Here is a 22,117-nt window from a genome sequence, read left to right as displayed (position 1 = left end):
GCTACTTCAGGAGCAAGTTCAAAACGTACCCATTTAATTATCATTATAAACCATGCAATTTTAGCTGAGAGGTAACAGTAGTTATTTCAGTCTTCTATAAATTGGCAGGCTCTATATTATTGAAAACAATAATGTTAGACGCATGGCTATCTCAAGAACATTTGTAACCTTAGGCAAAAGTTACTTTGAGGGCTTTCTAATAATATAAGCATATGTTATAAAAAAATTACTTCAAATTTATTTTTCTTGCTTTCTGAGATGCAAAATCATTAATTAAATTTTTGTATTCAAATTTAGAAGTCAAATCTTTTTCAATTGATAATATATCCAAATTACCTAATGTTTCTTGTGAAATTGTTGAACGCAAATAAGATTTTATTAACTTTAATTTTGAAAAACTTCCTTCTGTTGAAGCTACAGTAATAGGAATAGTTAATAATATTCTATAAGCTATCCATGTATTTGGAAAGAAATTCACCTTTTTTTTTTTCATAAATCTAGTATCTCAAGTGGTGTTTTAATTTCCATGCTTATAATTTCTTTTAAAACTTTTAATTCCGAATATGAATCTTAACCATCAGTATCAGAGCGCATGTAATGTTTTAAAATGTTTTCAAGATTTAAACAATTTTTCTTCAAATCATCATCATCAAGCCATTTTAACTTTTCTATATTATAAAGGAAACCAAAATTATCACTATATATTTTAAAATTTTCAAACCTACTTTGAAGTGAAGAAATGACATGATCAACTAAATATGTTAAATAATTTCATTTCATACTAAATAATCATGCCTAATAGAAATTCAAAATTTTCAATCTCATAAGTTATTAAAGAAATAGCTTAACTTTTTGTTTGAAGATCTTCACTAGTTTCTGTTAATTGATATAAAACATCTCTTATTTGTGGAGCTTGAAATTTTATTGCTTTAATAGTCTTTCATTGTTAAAAGAAATTCAATGTGTGGGATTGAATTGGGGGTGAGTAATTTGAGACATGTAAATAACCATTTTAGTCTTTCATTGTTAAAAGAAATTCAATAGGTTAATTTAAAGGTGTAAATTGGAATACATGAAACTAAATGTACAAACTTATAATTTCGTCAAACTTTGGGGGGAATAATATAAGAGTTTATAATAAATTTGGATTTTTTTAGCTTTTTTTTTTTTTTTTTTTTGGGCCCCTTAGGTCGGCCTTGATAAAAAATTCTACACTATTTTTATTTTTATAATATATTCAAAAAAAATTTATAAAAAATTTTAGGCCCTTTTTTGCCCCATTTTTTGGAGGCCCTAGGCAGGTTCCTCACCCCTTAGGTCGGCCCTAGTTAGACGTACAAAGAAATTTATAAAGATTTTTTATACAAAGTGAAGTAATATAAAATGAATGGAAGAGTGAGTACAAAAAGTCAAACTCATCATATTCATTATTCCATTCTGCTACATCACTTTGTATAAAAAAAAAAAAAAAAATCTTTGTAAAGTTTTTTGTACTATTACCCTATTGAAAAAATCAGTTCCCATAATTTAATTTAAGTAGTGGAAAGAAAGTTAGGATTTTTTATTTTTTAAATTCTATAGGAATAAGTGATTTTCTTTCCTGGATTCACATCTTCTAGATGCATAGCATAATGACGCATTATAGTATCTCAAATATTCATAAATTAAAATATTCATTAAAATATAAAATAATGATAAATTGCAATGAAATAGAGAGGACGATAAGTTACAAATGTAAAGTCAGAACTCCGAATTTTGATATAAAGATTTGAAATATAGATCTTCAAGTTCTAATTTTAGAGTTCTCATGGCTTCATGCCTTTATTCCAATTATGTTGTAGACTCAAAACTTTAGGTTTTGGTTTCAGTATTTCATAAACTTCAAATTTATATTCTGAATCAGAACTTCAGGTTCTGCTTCTTTGATCTTTGAGGTTTATTTATAACTTCAGGTTGCAAATATTTAGTAGAAATTACAACTTTAAAAACAAATAAATCAACAAAAAATAACATTGTTTTCCGACATGGAAGATCAAATTTAACAATGGAAATCACATAGCATACTTATAAGGATAGTTATAATATGTCAAAAATTAAACAAATAATGAAAGTTACAGAAGCTTCACATGCTTATAAGGTGATATATAATAACAATGCACAACAAGGAGTTTGAGTTGGCAAAATAAAAGAAAGATGGATTCAAGTAAGAGAAATGAGACATATAGGGCTTAATTGTTTATATGTGATATTATCTTTGCCCTAACTGGAAACGTAATGAATGAATTTTACAAGGCCTTTTATAGGCTACAAACCACCTCACATGAGACAACTAAAACCAATAGATAATTTAGAGCAAGTTAGCACTAATCTAAGAGACACATGTAAACTGCATTTAGCAGCCCTAATAATGCAAGTTGATAAACTTTGATGGTGGAATACCACCAAAGTCATAATTTTTTTTTTTTTTTTTTTTTCAATGATTGGAGTGTTCAGGTCAACTTACACGCACCTCAACTAATCTCCTCAGATCCTGAAACCATCGACTGGGTAAAAACTCCAATGATTATCCTTATTAACAACCGAAGAGAGACTCAAACTCAAGACCTCTTAAGTAATACATCCAAAAGTCCCTATTAAACCTCTTAACTCTAATTTTCATTTCTAAAAGCAAAAACACTACAATAATATGCACCTAGGCCCTAGCAAGTAAAAAGTTGGATTGAAGCTTGAAACTTAATGTAAGTTGATTGAAAACTTATGGTAATAATATTTAGCAAGTTCAACAAATCCCTTCAAATGGGTTCTTTATCAGAGAGCCGTAGCAAATGTCAAGAAACTGAACAAGCAATATGGACGTAAGCTGAAATTTGATTCCCCCGATATTTGAAAGAAGATAAATGTCTACACTCTACAATACATGAAACCAACTCAAAAAAATAACCTTTCAACTTGAAGCAATTCTAACCTAAGAATCTAACTATACCATATTGGGCCTCTGTGGAAGCAGAAGATTATAGAATTTATCATGTAAGAAGAAATTCTTTCCCTTGCTATCAACTGCTTTCTTCCACCCACACCATCCTCCATTTACAATTTTCTTGTGCTCGTCGTTCCCTGTATAGTGTGGATCAAGTATGAGAAATGCACAACCTCCACTTGCTTCATTGAAATCAATTCCCAATAGAGTATATGCAAGAACACCACCACCTGTATACATCAGAAGCACAATACATTTCCCATTCAGCAAATAATATGGCATAGCATACCCACTACAACATATAATTTTAGATCTCAAGTTCATTATCTTTATTTGAGAAAGCAACAAATACAAGGTAAATAATAGTTAAAAACAAAAAAAATTATTTGTCCAACTCACCAATCATAATCGGTGTTCCTTGAGTCTCAAAGTGCAAGGCCAGCTCTCGACATTTTTCAGGAAGCTCAGCTCCAGACCTCACGTTTATGATTTTACAACTAACCTGCTCAATGAAGCGAGTCGGATTGCCAGATAAGCATATGCGAAAATTAAATATCTGCACTTTATAGCAGGACTATGCACATGACTGAGACAATAGCATATTTAATTTTAATCAGTAATTGAATGCCATACTTACACCCAGAAGTTTGTCTAAAACAAAGCTCAATTCAATGGCACCAATCCATTCACGTGAACCTATAAAAGAAAGATCCTTATCGCCAATCTCTACAAGTGACTGCTGTATTTCCCTGAAAAATGCATTTGTCTGATCAAATCACATGACATTGAAACAAGGAGGTATTTTTTCCTTAATAATTTGCAACTAGAATAAAATCATAACAAGGCATAGGGAAATGGAAGAGAAGATTCAAATATAATTTATCTGTATCATATGGAATCATATTGAATCATATTTTTGTAACAGTCGGATTTGAAGACTTGAAAGTCATATGTTGAAAAGACATCAGCACTCTGTAGGCAGTGACCTTTTCATACCTATGTGAAGGAACATCTATGGACGTGTAGTGTTGGAGCTTGAACCACGAAATGATAGTCTGTAGAGATCGGTAAGCACAACCCCAGCCCTAGCAAATGATATATAAATGAATCAGTAATAGAGCTGCAAATACAAATAACGATTACAGGAAAGAAAACTTCACAAGCAATTACAAAGCTCAATTTCTAAGTAAAACATAAATCAGTTAAAAATTACAAAAAAGTAGTCAACTTCTACAAGAAGAAGTCCTTCAAACCCCATATAAAGGAGTACAAAAGTAAAATGATTTAGATGCCAAAGCTAATACATGATTAGACAGATAGAAGTAACCCTCAATGTTTTGCAAAATAGGAGAAACCTAATAATTCATTAAATACAGAAGCTGCGACAAATAAGAAAAGATGTTAGAAGTTAATTTAACTGGAGAGACAAAGAAAAACCAATACCGAGTCATCAAAGCCATCTTGAAGATAATGGTAGTACTCATATGAACCTTGAATCAGAGAGACAAGGCCCCCTGAGACTGAAAAAAAAAAAATTCACAATTTCAATGAACAATAGTTAAGAGGAACAAAAAGAGAAAAAATATTAGTAACCACTACCTCCACTACTCGGGATTCCAATATGTACATCTTTAAGCAAGGAAGAACCTGATATTGCCATAGGAATTTAAAACAAAGTTAGATAAGCACAAGGCCAAAAGAAACACAGACAGAGAAAAAGCTTACTGTCTACACAGAGCACTGCATATATAAAGATGGAAGAATTACCCTTTCTTAATGAATTGCTCCTTGAACCATCCTTAGTAATAGACAAATCCAGGGCATTAGCAATTCTCATGAGAGGACGATCAAAAGGCAATCCCAGCCTTAAGTGTAGGGATTTTCTTACATCAGCTGCAGAAACACAGAGGTTTAGAATTCAAGTTATTATATTGATCAATTACTAAGAGTAAATCAAATCACAACACTTAAGTAGTTGGTTCCTATCTAAAATTATTAGTGTCAGAAATGTCCTGAGAGGAGGTAATCCATTTGCTCTATATATGAAAGTTTGGGAATACTTTATTTATCCAACCACAAAATTTTCTTATTACTGGAAAGGGAGGAGAAAAATTTTATTAACCACTCAGCAATAAAAACAAAATGATGAAAACTCTGGCTCATGGTTATGCTACTTGAAGAGAAAAGGCAGAGAAATTTCAACCAAAATGATTACCTTGCTTCATTTCTGTCTCTCCATAATTAAGTTCATAGACAACAGTGATCGGATGCAATAATCCAGGAAGACTAAAGTGGAATGGACGAAGCTGTAAATAAAATAAATTTTCTAATTACTTGAAGAACATACATTAGATATAATATCCAGGGGAACAATTATGTTCTTATTAGAACATAAAACATCAAGGTATGCATGTAAATCAAAATTAAATGCCTGAAATATAAGAATGATGCCTTGTGAGAATTATCACAGGAAAGAAAACAAATGAGTAATGCATAACTTATTTTTACCTAAGGATTTGGTTTTGGTTCAGACTCTGGTGGCATTTTTTACATTCTTTTCAGTTCCCTTCCTGAGATGAGTAGTATGTGGCAACCAACACAATTATAGCTTTCTTTTAACAGCCCAAACTATATGTAAAATGTTTACAACAAGTCTCTCTCTGTGTGCATGGTTTTCAGTAAGTTATACTATTCTAAGCATTTTTCTGAGTCCCATTAAAGCAGAAGGCATTGTCAACAAGCTACTTATATTTTCTGATTATTAAAGGATAACCAGAATTGTTAGGATAACAGCACATATATTTAACTCTGTCAATTCCATAGCCAAGAACATTGAAGTTATAGCAGAAAAGAACCATATGTGTTCAGCATAGGTGTCTACTTATAGACAGCAAATTGGCAATATGAACACAGTTGTAAACTTTCATATACCTGAGGATGTTGAGTTAAGAGGCAGGGCATGACTGCCTTCGTCATTGAATTTAGTTGATCGACTAAACCAGGGAAAACTAACATAGAAATAGCATCCATCAGCGGAAGACTCTTGGCCGCATAACAAAGCACTTCTAGCTTAAAATCCACAACCAAAAGTCTGGCATCTTCTGAAGCTGACATCACAAAGATTGATTCCCATTTAAATGAGTTTTAAAGTTCCTCTGAAGTTTATATAAACAATAACTCAATTTTCCAGAAACAGAAACATTAATATCTTAACATTAATTAACTACCAGGATAAAATTCAGCAATGGGTGCAGTGGATATTGGAGACTTTTCTGATCTATTATGCAGAACACTTACTTGAATAATATCTGCACTCTAAGCCAAAAAACTTTTCAGAAATGATGAAAGCTTATATCCAGTATCATAGATGAATGTTTATTTAAAATAAAAAAATAAATAAAAAGTGTTCTAAATACCACTTATGGCCCATAGGCAAAATTATCATAACACAAAATATCATATGCTATTTCTTACCTCCGCAGAAAAGATTGTGGGGGCTGATTTACTTTTTAAACAAAAGTGTGCACATGATAAGTCTTTTCTGTCCAAATCCTCAGCAGCTTCACCCACAATATATGCACCCGATATTCGTCGAAATTTGATTTCCGTGTTAGAACTTATTAAACTAGGCTTTAATTTAAACTTTTCCAATACTAATGTCCATTTATTTTTGGACACAACATACTATGATTGTGGTTATATTTCTGATGGTTTTATAGTACTTGACATTGCTCATAATTATAGTAATGTTTGTTTTTCCTTCATTACATCTTCCAATAATGATGATGTGAATGTATGGCATGCACGGCTTGGCCATATTGGCCAACAACGAATGAATATACTAACAAGAGAAGGCTTGTTAAGATCCTTAGCAAAAGTAGACTCGACTACTTGTGAACATTGCCTAGTTGGAAAAATAGCAAGAAAACCATTTGGAAAAGCGATAAGAGCTGAAGTTCCATTGCAACTAATTCATTCTGACATATGTGGTCCAATGAATGTAAGGGCTAGACATGGGGCTGTTTATTTCATCACATTTATAGATGATTTCACTCGATATGATTATGTTTTTTTTATTTCTCAAAAAATCAGAAGCTTTAGAATGCTTTTAAAAGTTTAAAAACTTAGTTGATAATCAATTAGATAAAAGTTCTACGAACCGATCGAAGTCGTGAATATTTATCTGATTAGTTCAAAAAATTTTGTGATGAAATGGGAATAGAACGTCAATTAACTATTCCAAGAACTCCGCAACAAAATGGTGTTGCAGAACGAAGGAACAAAACCCTACTTGAGATGGTGAGGTCTATGATGGCACAAGCAAACTTGTCCATCACTTTTTGGGGTGATGTCTTATTGACTGCCACATATATCCTAAATTGAGTACTCTCCAAATCTATTACTACTACACCATATGAGTTATGGACAAATCGAAAACCCGATTTGAGTCTCCTAAAGCCATGGGGATGTGCTGCCTATGTTCATGATCCTTCCCATAAATATGGAAAATTAGGTCNAAGAAAAAGAGTTTTCGCTATAGAATGATTTGTTCTAAGAAAAATTCTTATTCTTTTAAGGTAATTTCCTTGTAGATTTTGTTTCCCTTATCAGTTTTGGATTATGTGAAGAAATTAAATAAAAAGTAGTGTATATATATATATAAGAAAATGAGTGTGATTCCTATAACAAAAATGAGATGTCTACACCTATAAATATGTCATGAGCTACAAAAGGGTGTGGGTTAAGATCTCAGCACAAAAGAGAGTACTGCACTGGTAAGTTAGAACCTAGTGTGTGTTCGACACCAAGAGAAGAAAGCGTGAGTGAGAAAATTTCATTCACGAGTACTATGTTATTGTCAAGGGCCTAGTGTGTCTTCCACAACAAGAGAAGAAACGTAGCATTCATAACGAGAGTAGAGTGTGATAACATAACCAAAAGGTGTGTTCTTATAGGATATGAGTGAGATAAACTGCAAAAGAGTTTAGTGAGAGTTAGAGAAGAATAGAGCTTATCTCTAGGCATCGAATATGCGAGCTGACAAAGGGGGTATAAAGGTTAAAGGCGTAGTTTTAAAGGTAAAATTGAGTTATGATCTTGTATTTGTCTTAGTCATTTTCTTTAGTACAGGCGGATAGTATTTTGCTAAACCATGTTAAATTCGTGTGTACCTGTATTATTATTTTCGCTTTTATCTTAAATTTGTGCTTAACTTAGAGTAAGTGCTATAAGTATATTGATTTTCGACAAACTAGTATCAAGCTAAGGTTGAAGATAAATCGACTTAACCGGTATCAAAGCGAAGGTCAAATTGCACACAAAAGCCTCAAGATATGGTAAGAATTTACATATCTAAAGTCATTAGGAAAACTGGTCTTCACACCCTCGGTGGTTTAGGATTTCATCCAGACCACACTTTCCTTACCCTATACTCCGTTGATTCATACACTATTTTTCTAAGGAATTACTCTACATGCTCTGGTACTCTTATGCCAGTATGATATTTGTATTTCCTTCCATGTTGAATAGACCTTAAATTACCTCTTTGACCTTCAGCAACCTTGGACAGACCAAAAAGATGGTGCTCTTCAATGGTTTCATTCCCTATCGTGGTGGTTTTCTTCCTTCAAGATTTACTCCAACCCAGCAAGGTATCTAAGAGATATCCTCACACTAGACATGTCATTCTACTTTTTCACAGACAACTGATTCCCCATCAGTCTTCCCTTCAGTTTGTTAGTACAATTCAAGAATACCGAATCTTTCCGTATGGTCTTCACCGTGAATGGGACACATACAGGAAAGAGTTTAGTGAATTCCTGCGACGCATAGCAAAAACCAACCAGAAGATACCTCCTCAAATATGGCCCCGCATTGATGAAGATGCACCCTGGGAATTCCATCCTCCGGAATATTCCTCCCAGGTCAAACAAGATTCAGAGATATACTACTCCACCAAATGCATATGCAGGACAACAGAATATCCAATCAGGCGTGTTCTATACATGGTCACAAATTTTCAACCATCGGCCCAGTCAAAGTCTTGGACAAATTTGTCAACCCTCTAGACGTCCTACGTGGAATAAAGAAAATGATTTGAATCGGACCCATGAAATTTGTTTTTCTTCGCAACATCCTCCGTACTGTAACAACTGTACTCAACCAGACCCGGACCTACAACAGAATTACACAACAAGCCCAACTGTTGGAAAACCTTCCCAGGCCTAAACCTGCTCGGAGTTTGCTCAACATGACCTCAGACTATCCTAATTACTTGTTATGGATAATAATTAATACAATGAGCAATTGGTCAACTAGCAACTTCTTCTCACAATCCTAATATGTCATCTTACAATTGCACAACTTACAATGGGTCTTGTCAGTCTAATTACAAACTATTATATCGAAGATTGTGATAAAAAGTTTATAAGATTAGATTGTGAATCAATCTTTATTGTTAACACAATAAATTAAGAGCATCATAACATTCGACTTCGGACTTCTTACTGACACAAAATTACACAACAAATTGCATTTAATTCTCACGAACTATAAGAGAAAAAAAATTTAAATTTTAAAAATAAGTTGTTAATGAAAATTAATAAATGTAAATAAAATATTATAATTTAAAAAAAGGCATTGAATAAAATTAAATCTACCATTCAATCACTCTGATTGGAGGATAAATGCATCAAATGTAAAAAAAAAAAAAATTGCCTAAACTTTGAATAAACACTTCAAATTTAGGAGTATGAATATATTTCTATAGTATTTTTGTCTCCGGAAATTAATAGCATATTTGTGAATTGAAAATCATATAAAAATAAAATCATACAAAGCAAAAATATAATAACCACACTATTGATCTTTGCATGCATTTTTTACAACATCAACTTAATTTAGACCCCTCGGAAACATAGTACGAAGAGAGAGGAAAATTGACATCCATCTCTTTGGAAAAATGATAAAGACTCAAATCACTGCTCGAAATGCCCCATTTATGATCAATATCTCGCTTCAATTCTGAAACCAATATCATTTCTTTCGCTGCGATTGTAGCATATATTTTCTTGAATGTTAATTAATTGTTAAAAGATCTGTATCGAAGTTTAACATAATTAACCCATGACTGTGAAAAGCACCGTGCTTATGATAAAATCCAAAAAAAAAAAAAAAATCAAATATTAATTAAATTTATCCAACACTAGCATTTAAATTGGAAATTAATAGAGTTGTGACAAAGTGTATATATAAGAAAATTGTAAGGCATGGTGATTTTGTGTGAATCAACTGTCGTTATAAAATGAATTAATTAATTTATTACTTTTATTTTTGTTGAAAGGTAGATATTCTCATTCACAACCTATTTTATTTTTTTGAAATCTCATTTTAAGTAAATGTGGGATTATATGAAACAAGTGCAACTAACAGAAAATACAATACACAATTTTCATTTATAATTATTTATTAATTATTAATAATCATGCACTTGCTCATGACTATTTTGAGTAGTGATTTTATTTTCTTATATATGCATTTGTTGTAACAATTATTTATTTACTTACTTTTAACTCGTAATTTGTGCATAATTTGTATATCATAAATGACATAAATTTTAATTTCGGCGATAACTATTAAAATATTAGGGATATTGTTCATGTTTATGAGATTAAAGTATGATCGATTGATTCATTAATTATTCCATTAGGAGAATAAATAATATCATAAGTCTAAAATGAATTAATTAATAATTAAAAAAAAATTATTCAATAATTTTGTTAGGAGAATAAAAATCAATAAAATTCTTTAAAAAATAATAATTTAACTTTATCTTCAAATAAAAAAAATTAGATATAGTGAAAAATTAAATGAAAAGAGAAAAACCAGCAATTAAAATTTAGAAAAATGTAATTCATCATAATAACTATTATTTTCCCTATATAGAAATTTGTATAACCAGATAGGATGATTATCCCAATCATTTATTTTGGCTCTAGCAAGGTTCACATCTAAAACTTTGCTAACTTACTTCTTTAAATCGAAAATAGTTCCCAAGATTGGCATTCGGATCTTGGGTATCACATGTCCACTCGTGATCGTAAAAAGTACCGTGCTCATGATAAAACCCCAAAAAAAATTTTTAAAAAAGAAAGAAATTGCTTGTTAATTAATTTTTTTTAGTACTCTAAGATTTGGATTGAGAGTTACAGTTATAATTAACTTTATATATTAGAAAATTAAAGACCTGTTTATTTTTTGTGAGACACTGGCAATGTGAAATGAACATCATGTAAGTTCTTTTTTAATGTATATATATATATATATTTTTTTTTTTTTCTCATTCACAAGATATTTCATTTGTTTCTAATAAACAGGCTTAATTAGAACTCAAGCCTTGAAATCACATGTATATATTATAACGCAATATGAAATAAATATTATGTATAATGGCATGCACGGCCAAGGTCCGTGGTGTGCACGACCAAGGTCCAAAGCCATGATAAACAAGCTTAGGTATAACTTAATCCCAAAAGTTTACTCACAGAATGAGGGAGCCCAACCACATATTATTTGATCAATTAACACAATTAATTTGCTAACAAAACTTAGTTATTTCTTAATTCATTATTTGAAACATAATTAACTACTTATATATAAAGAGCACCATAACATCCATTTCTTTACTTACCCAAAAAAAAAAATCAATTTCTCGCATTTTTCCTATAGAAAACTAAATTAAATAACAACTTAATTGATATATAGTCATCTCTTATCTTACTTCTAACCTGTATAGAGCCTTTAACTTGAATTTCAGTGAATTGACAAACATGGTATTCAAAGAGAGGGTACTCATCATCCATCTCCCCATAATGGCAATGGAGGGTCAATGTTGACGAGGATGGAATGCCAAAGGTCCTCTTAATTTCGGTTTTGAAATCACCAACCAACATTGATTCCTTGACCCAAAACCATGAGCATCTTCTTCATTTGGCCATTTTAACATAATTATGAATTGGGGATCCCCTTCTAATGGTCTCACTTTAAGAAAAAAAATCATAAGATCCATTACATGTCATAACAGAAATTACTATGTTGTCTTCTAATAAAACATTGTCATTATAGAAGATTGATTGTCGTTTAGGTGGGAGACATACCTTAGTTTGAATTTTTTGTTTCAAGCCAAGAATGGTTGCAATGGGCAGCATGTCGACAATAATCGTCACCTACTGACCATAGATATATAGTTTTTTGCAAGTAACGGTGATAAAATAATAGTAAATTAGTAGTGCTGCTCAAGTGTTTATATATATATAGCAGCCAGGTTCACGGAGCGAAGATGCGTCAAGAAACCATTTAATATTCTTCGAGTATTTCAAATAGCATTTTCTACATTTTTTATTTCAACGTTAATTTTAGCAAGTCGCTAGGGAATTGCGAGAATTTTGGGAGAGCCATAACTTCTCGAAATACACTGGAAGAAAACTCTTTTATTTTTTTGTTTTTGTAGAGCACAAAAGCTTACCGAGCCTATATTTATAGAGTGTAAAGAAATAAAATCCTGCAGTATGAATTGCATGGCTATATATATATATTATTTCACCTGAGCAACATTACTAGTTTAATATTATTTCACCACCGTTACTTGCAAAAAACTATATATCTATGGTCAGCAAGTGACTATTATTGTTGACATGCTGCCCACTGCACCCATTTTTGGTTTGAAATAAGAAATTCAAACTAAGGTAAGTCTCCCACCTAAACGACAATCAATCTTCTATAATGACAATGTTTTGTTAGAAGACAACATAGTAATTTCTGTTATGACTTATAATGGATCTTATGATCTTTTTTCTTAAAGTGAGACCATTAGAAGGGGATCCCCAATTCATAATTATATTAAAATGGCCAAATGAAGAAGATGTTCATGGTTTTGGGGGCAAGGAATCAATGTTGGTTGGTGATTTCAAAACCGAAATTAAGAGGACCTTTGGCATTCCATCCTCGTCAACATTGACCCTCTGTTGCCATTATGGGGAGATGGACAATGAGTACCCTCTCTCTGAATACTATGTTTGTCAATTCACTGAAATTCAAGTTAAAGGCTCTATACAAGTTAGAAGCAAGATAAGAGATGACTATATATCAATTAAGTTATTATTTAATTTAGTTTTCTATAGGAAAATTGCAAGAAATGGATGTTATGGTGCTCTTTATATATAAGTAGTTAATTATGTTTCAAATAATAAATTAAAAAATAACCAAGTTTTGTTAGCAAATTAATTGTGTTAATTGATCAAATAACATGTGGTTGGGCTCCCTCCTTCCTTGAGCAAACTTTTGGGATTAAGTTATATGCAAGCTTGTTTATCATGGCTTTGGACATTGGTCGTGCACACCACGGATCCTGGTCGTGCACACCACGGACTTTGGTCGTGCACGCCATGACCCCTNCCCCAAACCCTAACCTTAATTTCCATCCCATATTGAAGGTTTAACATGTTAAAATTGCCTTTAAATGAGTTAGATGGGTTTGGTTCAACTTATAAAAGTGGATTTCACCATAATATATTATGCACAGCTGAAAAGTTAGTATAATAAAATATTATGGAGTTTTAATTGCTCACTTATTGCTTAAATTATTTGCGGAAATAGCTTTAATTAATATTTAAAAACTATTTCTAAAATTAAAAATATAAAAAAAATTTGAAATTTATTAATATTTAAAAATAAAGATTATTAAAAAAGGTGGGCTTGGGTCGGGCCTACGGTTATAAAAAACTCGTCGGGCCAGGCTTGGGCCTATGTCATATGGTCGGGCTTGGGCTTGGGCCTGGGTCAAGGGGTACCCGGTCCCGGCCCGGCCCATTGCCATCATTACATGAATGCATGAGCAAGAAGAGTTAAACCGGTTTCAACTATATGCCTATGTTTTTGTTTACTACGACCATTTTGTTGATAAATATAAGAACATGAGTGTCTAAATTGAATACCCTTAGTGGTGAGATAAGGTATAAGACTTTTATATTCTCCTCCTTGATTAGATTTATGACATTTTAATTTGCAATTAAATTGTCTTTCAACTAGATAATGAAACTTGATGAAAATGGATTTAACCTCAGCTTTGGTTCTTAAGGGAAATAACCAAATATATCTACTAAAATCATCAAGAAATTGGACATAGTACTTAAATCCCTCAGAAGATGCCAGGGGAGAAGGTCCCCAGATGTCACAATGCACTAACTCAAGAGGTGCGGTTGCTCTAGAGGTTGATGTGGGGAAGTTATTCTGATGCATTTTACCTAGGTGACAAGCATCACAAAAACCAACTGTGGACATAGGTTTGAACGAAGCTGAGTCTGATTTGACCATACTAGGTATAATTTTCTAAAAAACAGTAGAGTGAGGGTGACCTAGTCTCTTATACCATATCATGGAATTGGATAGAAGTTATATTACATTTAGGATTTGCCACCTTAGAGAAGGTATGGTTAGGTATATGGGCTAATGAACAATCAGACTTATACATAGAATAAGCAATATGAGCAGCTAGATCAGTGGAAACAGTATTGGTATTAACAATAGGACATGCAGCAGTATTATCATTAGAAACATCAGTAGAGACATTATTAACAATGGCACAGACATTAGTATTATCAGCAGAAACATTTGTTGTACAAACAGTGGGAAAATTTTTAGCATAAAACAACACAAGCACTAGGAACAACAACTTCGTCACTGAGAGAGTTCAAATCAGAAAACAAATTGTTCTTGGTGACAACATTTGAGACTACACTGTCATTATTACAAACATAATGTTTTATTGGATTTTCAGAGGAAGTTGAGGCAGTAAAGGATGTTGAAAGTCAAGCCGTTGATTGTGTTTATTTGATTATTTTGTTTCCTTGTTATATATTAGCTAGAGTATCTTGTTTTTTAGGAGTTTTTATCATTTTAGAGTTTTTTATTTCTTAATTATTCTTTTTCTTTTACAAGAAGATTAAATTCCTAATTGTTAAATTTTCTTGATTTATTTTTATTTTTTTTCCTTTAAGAGAGATTCCTTTCCGAAATTGTCTCACAATTGTAACCTATTTATTTATATCTTCGTTATTCAATAGAAAAGTAGATCACAGAAGAAATTGAGTTAGTGTTCTTTCATACTTTCATTCTTTATTTTCTTCATGGTATCAGAGCAATTGGTTGTATTGTTGTTAGCTTTTTAACATGGTATTATCTCTGCATCAATAGATGGAGAAAGAAGGCCCAAGAAATCACGTCTCTGCTGATGAGCCATCACCTTCTAAAGCAAGTCCGTTTAACAAAGAGCAAATGGAGACATTTCAAAAATTATTGTCTCCTCTTCTGTCAGCTCAGTCACAAACCGACTCATCTTCCAACCATATCACTTGTTACGGAACCTTGACTCACAAAGATAATTTTTTGAACGCCTTTACTGTGGGTAAGAAACGTAAAAAACCTTGGATTGTGGACTCAAGAGCATCTGATCACATGATGGGAAATGCAACGATGTTTGATACATATAGCCCATGTCCAAATAATTTAAAGGTCCGAATAGCAGATGGTTCGCTATCAAAGGTTATCGGTACAGGTTCAGTGGTGCTATCAAAGGACCTTACTCTCAACTCTATTCTTTTTGTCTCTAACTTGGAATGCAATCTATTGTCAATTAGTAAACTCAGTAAGGAAAAGAGGTGTGTAATTAATTTTTCCTCCACTCATTGTGAATTTTAGGATTTGAATTTGGGGAAGATGATTGGCAATGCTGAGGAATGCTCTGGACTGTACATCCTTAAGGAGCACCACTATCCATAAGAACAACCTCAAAAGGCAATTAGTGGTAATTTTTTTCTGTTTCTTGTCAAAATAACGATAGTGAAATCATGTTGTGGCACTATCGCTTAGGTCATCCAAATTTTATGTATCTCAAGCATTTATTTCCATTCTTATTTAACAAAAATCCAAAATCCTTTGGGTGTGACATCTGTCAATTATCTAAACATGTTCGGTCTCATTTTCCCATTCAACCCTACAAAGCGTCTAGTCCATTCTTAATGATTCATAGTGATATTTAGGGTCTGTCAAAAATAAAAAATGTAACAGGTGAAAGGTGGTTTGTCTCGTTCATTAATGATCACACTAGATTAACCTAGGTATTTCTCATGAAAGAAAAATCGGATCAGTTCAAATATTCAAAAGTTTCAAAAATATGATTCAAACCCAATTCCAATAAAAAATACAAATCCTAAAGTTCGATAATGCTAGAGATTATTTCAACTCTACCCTAGGAGAATTTCTAGCAAAAGAAGGAATAATTTACTTAAGATCATGTATAGATACCCCACAACAAAATGGAATCACTTAAAGAAAAATAGACATTTACTAGAGGTGGCTAGATCGTTCATGTTCGCAACAAATGTACCAAAATATCTCTACGGGGAAGCAGTTCTTACAGCAGCTTACCTTATCAATAGAATGTCGTCTAGAGTTCAAAAATTCAACACACCTTGTCACACCCTCCTAAAATCCTTTTTTTGGGTGCTCTGTCCTTGTCCATGTCCATCAATAACATAGAGGTAAACTTGATCATAGGTTGTTCAAGTGCATCTTTCTTGGGAATTCCTCAAATAAAAAAGGGTATAAATGTTACTCTCCAGTCACACAGAAATTCTACCATTCGATGGACGTCACTTTTTTTGAAAACCAGCTTGACTACACCAATATTGATATTCAGGGGGAGAATTCAACTCAAGAATATCAATTTTGGGACTTTGAGTCACTCATTGAGTCACTTATCACCACAGAAAATCACATTTCTCCAAAGCCTTCTAATCAACTCCTACTATCAAAAACACTAAGTTCATTGTTAGCTTGTGGGATAAGAAGCACATCCAAAAGGAAACAGAGGAAGGAGCCCTTCCTCAACAAATCCATGAAGCTGAACCAAGTCTGAATTCGAGCGAAATTCCAGGTAACAATATTTCTAACTTAGATAGTGCTATTGATTCCGAGTTAAAAAATGATATTCTGAATATGCCCATAGCTTGGAGAAAAGGATTTAGATCATGAACTCAGCATCCCATTGGGAATTTTATTTCATATGATAAACTATCACCATTTTTCTATGCCTTTACTGCTAGCATCACAGAGATACAGGTTCGTCATAACATCCAGGAAGCTTTCAAGTGTCCTAAGTGGAAAACTGTAATTGATGAGGAAGTTCAGGCTCTTGAAAAGAATGGTACTTGGGAAATTATGGAACTCCCGAGAGGGAAGAAACTGGTTGGGTGTAAATGGATTTTCACAATAAAGTACAAGGCAGATAGGAATGTGAACATGTATAAAGTGAGGTTGGTCGCTAAAGGATTTACTCAATCGTATGATATTGACTATCAGGAAACGTTTGCTCCCATTGCCAAGCTTAATACCATTTGTGTTCTATTATCCTTGGCGGCAAATCTTGATTAGTCACTTCACCAACTCAATGTAAAGAATGCATTTCTCAATGGTGACTTAGAAGAAGTGTATATGAAAATTCTTGCAGGCCTAGAATCAAGATTCAATGTCAACAAGGTATGTCGTCTCAGAAAATCCTTGTATGGCTTAAAACAATCTCCTCATGCTTGGTTTGAAAGATTCACTAATGAAGTGAAAAGGTATGGGTACTCTCAGTGTCAATCAGACCACACATTATTTGTGAAACAGTCCTCTGATAGGAAATTGGCTGTTATCATTGTATATGTGGACGATATCATTCTGACAGGAGATCATGAGGAGGAACTATGTAAGATTAAACAATTCCTTGCAAAGCAGTTTGAAATCAAGCATCTCGGAAACCTCAAATTTTTTCTCAAAATAGAGATTGCAAGGTCAAAGAAAGGTATAGCAATCTCACAACGTAAATATGTTCTAGATTTATTGAATGAAACAAGAATGCTAGGATGCAAGCTTGCAAAAATCTTATGGATTCAACTGTCAAACTTGTTAACAACGATGATAGTGCACCGGTTGATAAAGTAAGGTATCAGCGCCTTGTAGGGAAGCTCATATATTTATCTTATACAAGGCTACACATAGGTTTCTCAGTAAGTGTGATAAGTCAATTCATGAACAACCCTACTAAGAGTCACATGATAGCTGTCTATAGAATATTGAGTTACCTCAAAATGACACATGGTAAGGGTCTTTTCTTCCAAAGAACAATCAAGCAGAATATTGAGATATTTTCAGATGTAGACTAGGCAAGTTCAATGATAGATCGCAGATCAACATCGGGATATTATTCCTAGGGTGACTTGGAGAAGCAAGAAGCAATCTGTTGTAGCCCGTAATAGTGTAGAAGTAGAATTCTGAGTCATGGCACAAGGAATTTGTGAAGGGATTTGGTTACAAAGAATATTGTCAGAATTAAAGGTTCCCTTAGAGCATCCTATGGAATTATATAATTGTGACAATCAAGCCGCCATCAATATAGCCAAGAATCCAGTTCATCATGATCGAACTAAGCATGTGGAGATAGATCAAAATTTTATATCAAAGAAAAGATTGAAGAAGGAATTTTTAAGGTTAGCTACACTCCGACAACCGGTCAAACTACAGATATTCTCACAAAAGCTCTTGCTCAAGCCAGCTTCGAAGACTTTGTAGAGAAACATGGTATGATCAACATCTATGCATCAGCTTGAGGGAGAGTGTTGAAAGTCAAGCCGTTGATTGTGTTTATTTGATTATTTTGTTTCCTTGTTATATATTAGCTAGAATATCTTGTTTTCTAAGAGTTTTTTATATCTTAATTATTCTTTTCCTTTTACAAGAAGATTGAATTCCTAATTATCAAATCTTCTTGATTTATTTTTATTTTTTTCCCTTTAAGAGAGATTCCTTTCCGGAATTGTCTCACCATTGTAACCTATTTATTTATATCTTCTTTATTCAATAGAAAAGTATATCACAGAAGAAATTGAGTTGGTGTTCTTTCATACTTTCATTCTTTATTTTCTTCAAATGAACTATTCTTTGATAAAGCATGCATATTTGAAAAACAAGAAGGATATGGTAATTGGGAAGGAAGAGCCAGTTGATACATGTCTGCATTAAGCTCTCCTTGTAGTAAAGTTGTTTTGGTGACCTTGTCCTTGACAACACAATAATCAGAATTAAATTTCACTACAACATTATTGTCTTTAGTAAATTTGGATATACTAACAAGTTTTTTAGTTATTCTAGGGACACAAAGAACATTTTTCAAGTGTAAGCATTTAGTTTTCAATTGGCTAGGCAATAATATAAAACCAGTATGAGTTATATGGAGAAACTCACCACTTCCCACTTAAAGTTGACTTGAACCAGCATAATCCTGGCTTGTATGCAACTAAGTTAGATCAGATGTGACATGGTCAATGGCCCCGGAGTCCTTGCACCAGATAGGATCCTGTGGAGTAGAGGAAGAGGTTGTCAAGATTGTAATATTGGGTCCAGAACTTGAATTAGGTGAATGTGTTTGGGCTATAACAGTTAAGTTGTTCACCCGTGAACCAACATTATTCACTTGATTGCCAAATGGAACAGTTTGTGCAACAAAATGAACCTAATTCAAATCACCATATTTTGAGAGAATTGCTAGAATGGTAGTGTTGAAAAACCATTCTGTTAAGGTGGTGGTGTTGCAAAACCAGAACTTTGAATTGAACTTGGGTGATTTAATCCTCTATAATGCTGAGGTGTAGTAGGCAGTGTAGATCCTTGAAAGCCTTGATAGCTAGGCACATGAAAGCTGTTTGTTCCTTGGTCATGGCCTTGATAACTTAGACTATGAAAACCACCATAAAGTTGATTTAGATGACTAACACCTCCATATTGACTCTAATGTCCAGACATTAAAAAACCACCATTGTAGTTGGAGTTAAACCGATGGTATCACTGAACAGCAATGTGTCTAGTTTTGTTACAAACCTAATAAACAAGTTGTCCTCTACCATTTCCTTTGCCATGGCCTCTTCCAAAATTATTATAGGATGCAGGTCTGTTAATTCCAAGACTATACCCATAATGCAGATTGAATGGAGGCTGTGACTGAGAGAACTGGTCAAATTGGTTAGGAAATTTAGCTTGACTATACTGAGAAAAATTTATAGAGTAGGAACCGCTCATCTTGTAATGACCAATTGAATCAAGAGAGGGACCTGCAACTTGAGGCACATTATAAGTGCTGGTAGTTGGTTGTGACATAGTATTTGACACTGTTAAGTCCTTAGCATCAGTCATTGAAGCAATATGAGCTGAACTATTGTGAAATTCAACTCAATTGAACTTGTTTAGACGAATTTCATATTTCTGAAGCAAAAATTGTGCTTCTTGTATCGACACAGAATCATTTGGTGACTCAATTCTTGATGTGAGATCAACCACAACAGCATCATATTCTGGACCTAATCCATCTAAAATGTGTTATAACAGGTCATCTTTTGAAATAATCTAACCACTAGAAGAAAGATTATCTGCAATTCCTTTCATTTTCCTAACATAGTCACTGATACCATGTAACGCCCCACTTGAGGTACGTAGTTAAGATTTGTTGTATTGCTTATATGTTGTTATTTTTGGTCTGGTTGACCCTTGGATGAATGGATGTTTTGGGTTTGTTGAGTGATTGCCCTGAAAATTATGAAGACTTGGCGAAATGTTGTGTTACAGGCTTCGCCGGGGTGAAGAAGAATCTTCGCCGCAACGAAGAGGTGATGCAGCCCATGGGTAGCTGCTGGAGTGTTTCGCCGCGGCGACGGATTTGTCTTCGTCGCGGCGACGGGTCGGCTGAAAAGTTTTGTTAAGTTTTAGATATTTTTCTTTAAGGGCAATTTGACTATTCTACCCCTAATTAGCAGGAAAAGTGGGTAGTAAAATGTAAGAAAATTTCATGGAAAATATGTTAGTATGGGGTGTGTTTGTAAGGAATCAAAGGATATGGATGAAATTTCCAAGAAATAGCAAGAGCAAAATGGGGATGTTTGTATATAAGTTGAACTAAAAAGAGTTAAGTGTAGAGAACCATTCATTTCATCCATTTCCACCGCCTCTTCCATTCTCTACTTCTTCTCAATTTTCCTTCAATCTTCCAAGGATCTCTAAGGACTTTTTAAGTAGTTTTTAGGAGAGTTTTAATCTAAAGCATCCTAAGGTAAGGATTCTTGCTTTAGATGGGAATTTTATTATGTTTTGATAAAGTCTTATGTTGTGGTTGTTATTTAAAGTTGTAGAGAGAAATCAAGCTACCAAAGGAAAGGAGAAGTATTGGAGAAGCTATTTCCTCACAAGGTAAGTAAATCCAACCAAGTTGAGATTCAAGCAAATCTTTTGAGTATAAATTTATGTATGTGTAAGTATGTTGTTGAGAAATTGAGATGAGATGGATGTTATTTTTGCTTGTTGTTGCATATACTTAAATATGAGAAGTGTTGAGATTGCTTGATGTTGGGTTGAGTTTGATTGAAGTGGAAGGAAGTTTTGAGCAAATTTCTAGAAGTGTTTCCTTTAACAGGGAAATTAGAGAGTATAAGGGAGTCTTTCTCCCATTTTGGATGATTAAAGAAAAGAGAGAAGTTATAGTTTAAGAAGAGCTTTATATGCACATGAGTTGTATGATGAAATGCTCAAGAGAAACATGAGTAAGAGTAGAAAGCCTTAATTTTTGCTACATAGCATAATTGCATCTCATAAGTGCATTAATGAACATGAGTCACATATGTGCATTAATCATGTATTATTTATGCATTAGAAAAAGAGAGTAGAAAAGAGTAGAGAAATTGAGTTTAAACTACTCTAAGAGTAGAGAGAAAGAGAGAATGAGCACTAGAGAATAAAGAGCAAGTAGTGCTAGACAAGAGAGTAGAGTAGGTTATGCGATGGGGAACCTGTGAGTATGGGTAGAGTATTCCCGCATGTACGCCGCATTGAGAGAGAGGCATGAGTATGAGAGAGAAGTGGTGTAGCCCGTGAGAGTGCATGCGGATGAGGGCTATACCCGAGTTTACCCAAGAGAGAGTTTTATACACTCACATGGCCAAAGGTTCCGAATCCATGCATAACCAAGTCCGATCGGCTAGAATGAGTAAAAATCACGGAGAG

The 22,117-nt window shown here is 33.3% G+C and overlaps 1 protein-coding gene across 1 annotated transcript; it reads right to left on the bottom strand.

Moving 5' to 3' along the window:
• Window positions 1-2,726: 2,726 nt before the first annotated feature.
• Window positions 2,727-6,565, bottom strand: LOC116139591 (probable Ufm1-specific protease; the record flags this gene model as incomplete). Its single annotated transcript, XM_031425260.1, has 11 exons — window positions 2,727-3,207; window positions 3,377-3,479; window positions 3,615-3,726; window positions 3,974-4,062; window positions 4,421-4,497; window positions 4,577-4,624; window positions 4,745-4,870; window positions 5,193-5,283; window positions 5,909-6,084; window positions 6,205-6,292; window positions 6,452-6,565. Coding segments are annotated over 11 exons (1,254 nt in total), but the record flags the coding sequence as incomplete, so codon positions are not given.
• Window positions 6,566-22,117: the final 15,552 nt, after the last annotated feature.

Source organism: Pistacia vera, unplaced genomic scaffold (genome assembly GCF_008641045.1).
Source record: "Pistacia vera cultivar Batoury unplaced genomic scaffold, PisVer_v2 Contig352, whole genome shotgun sequence".
NCBI lineage: Eukaryota > Viridiplantae > Streptophyta > Magnoliopsida > Sapindales > Anacardiaceae > Pistacia > Pistacia vera.
The sequence above is the reverse complement of the archived record's forward strand: the minus strand, read 5'-3'. Positions and strand labels throughout refer to the sequence as shown.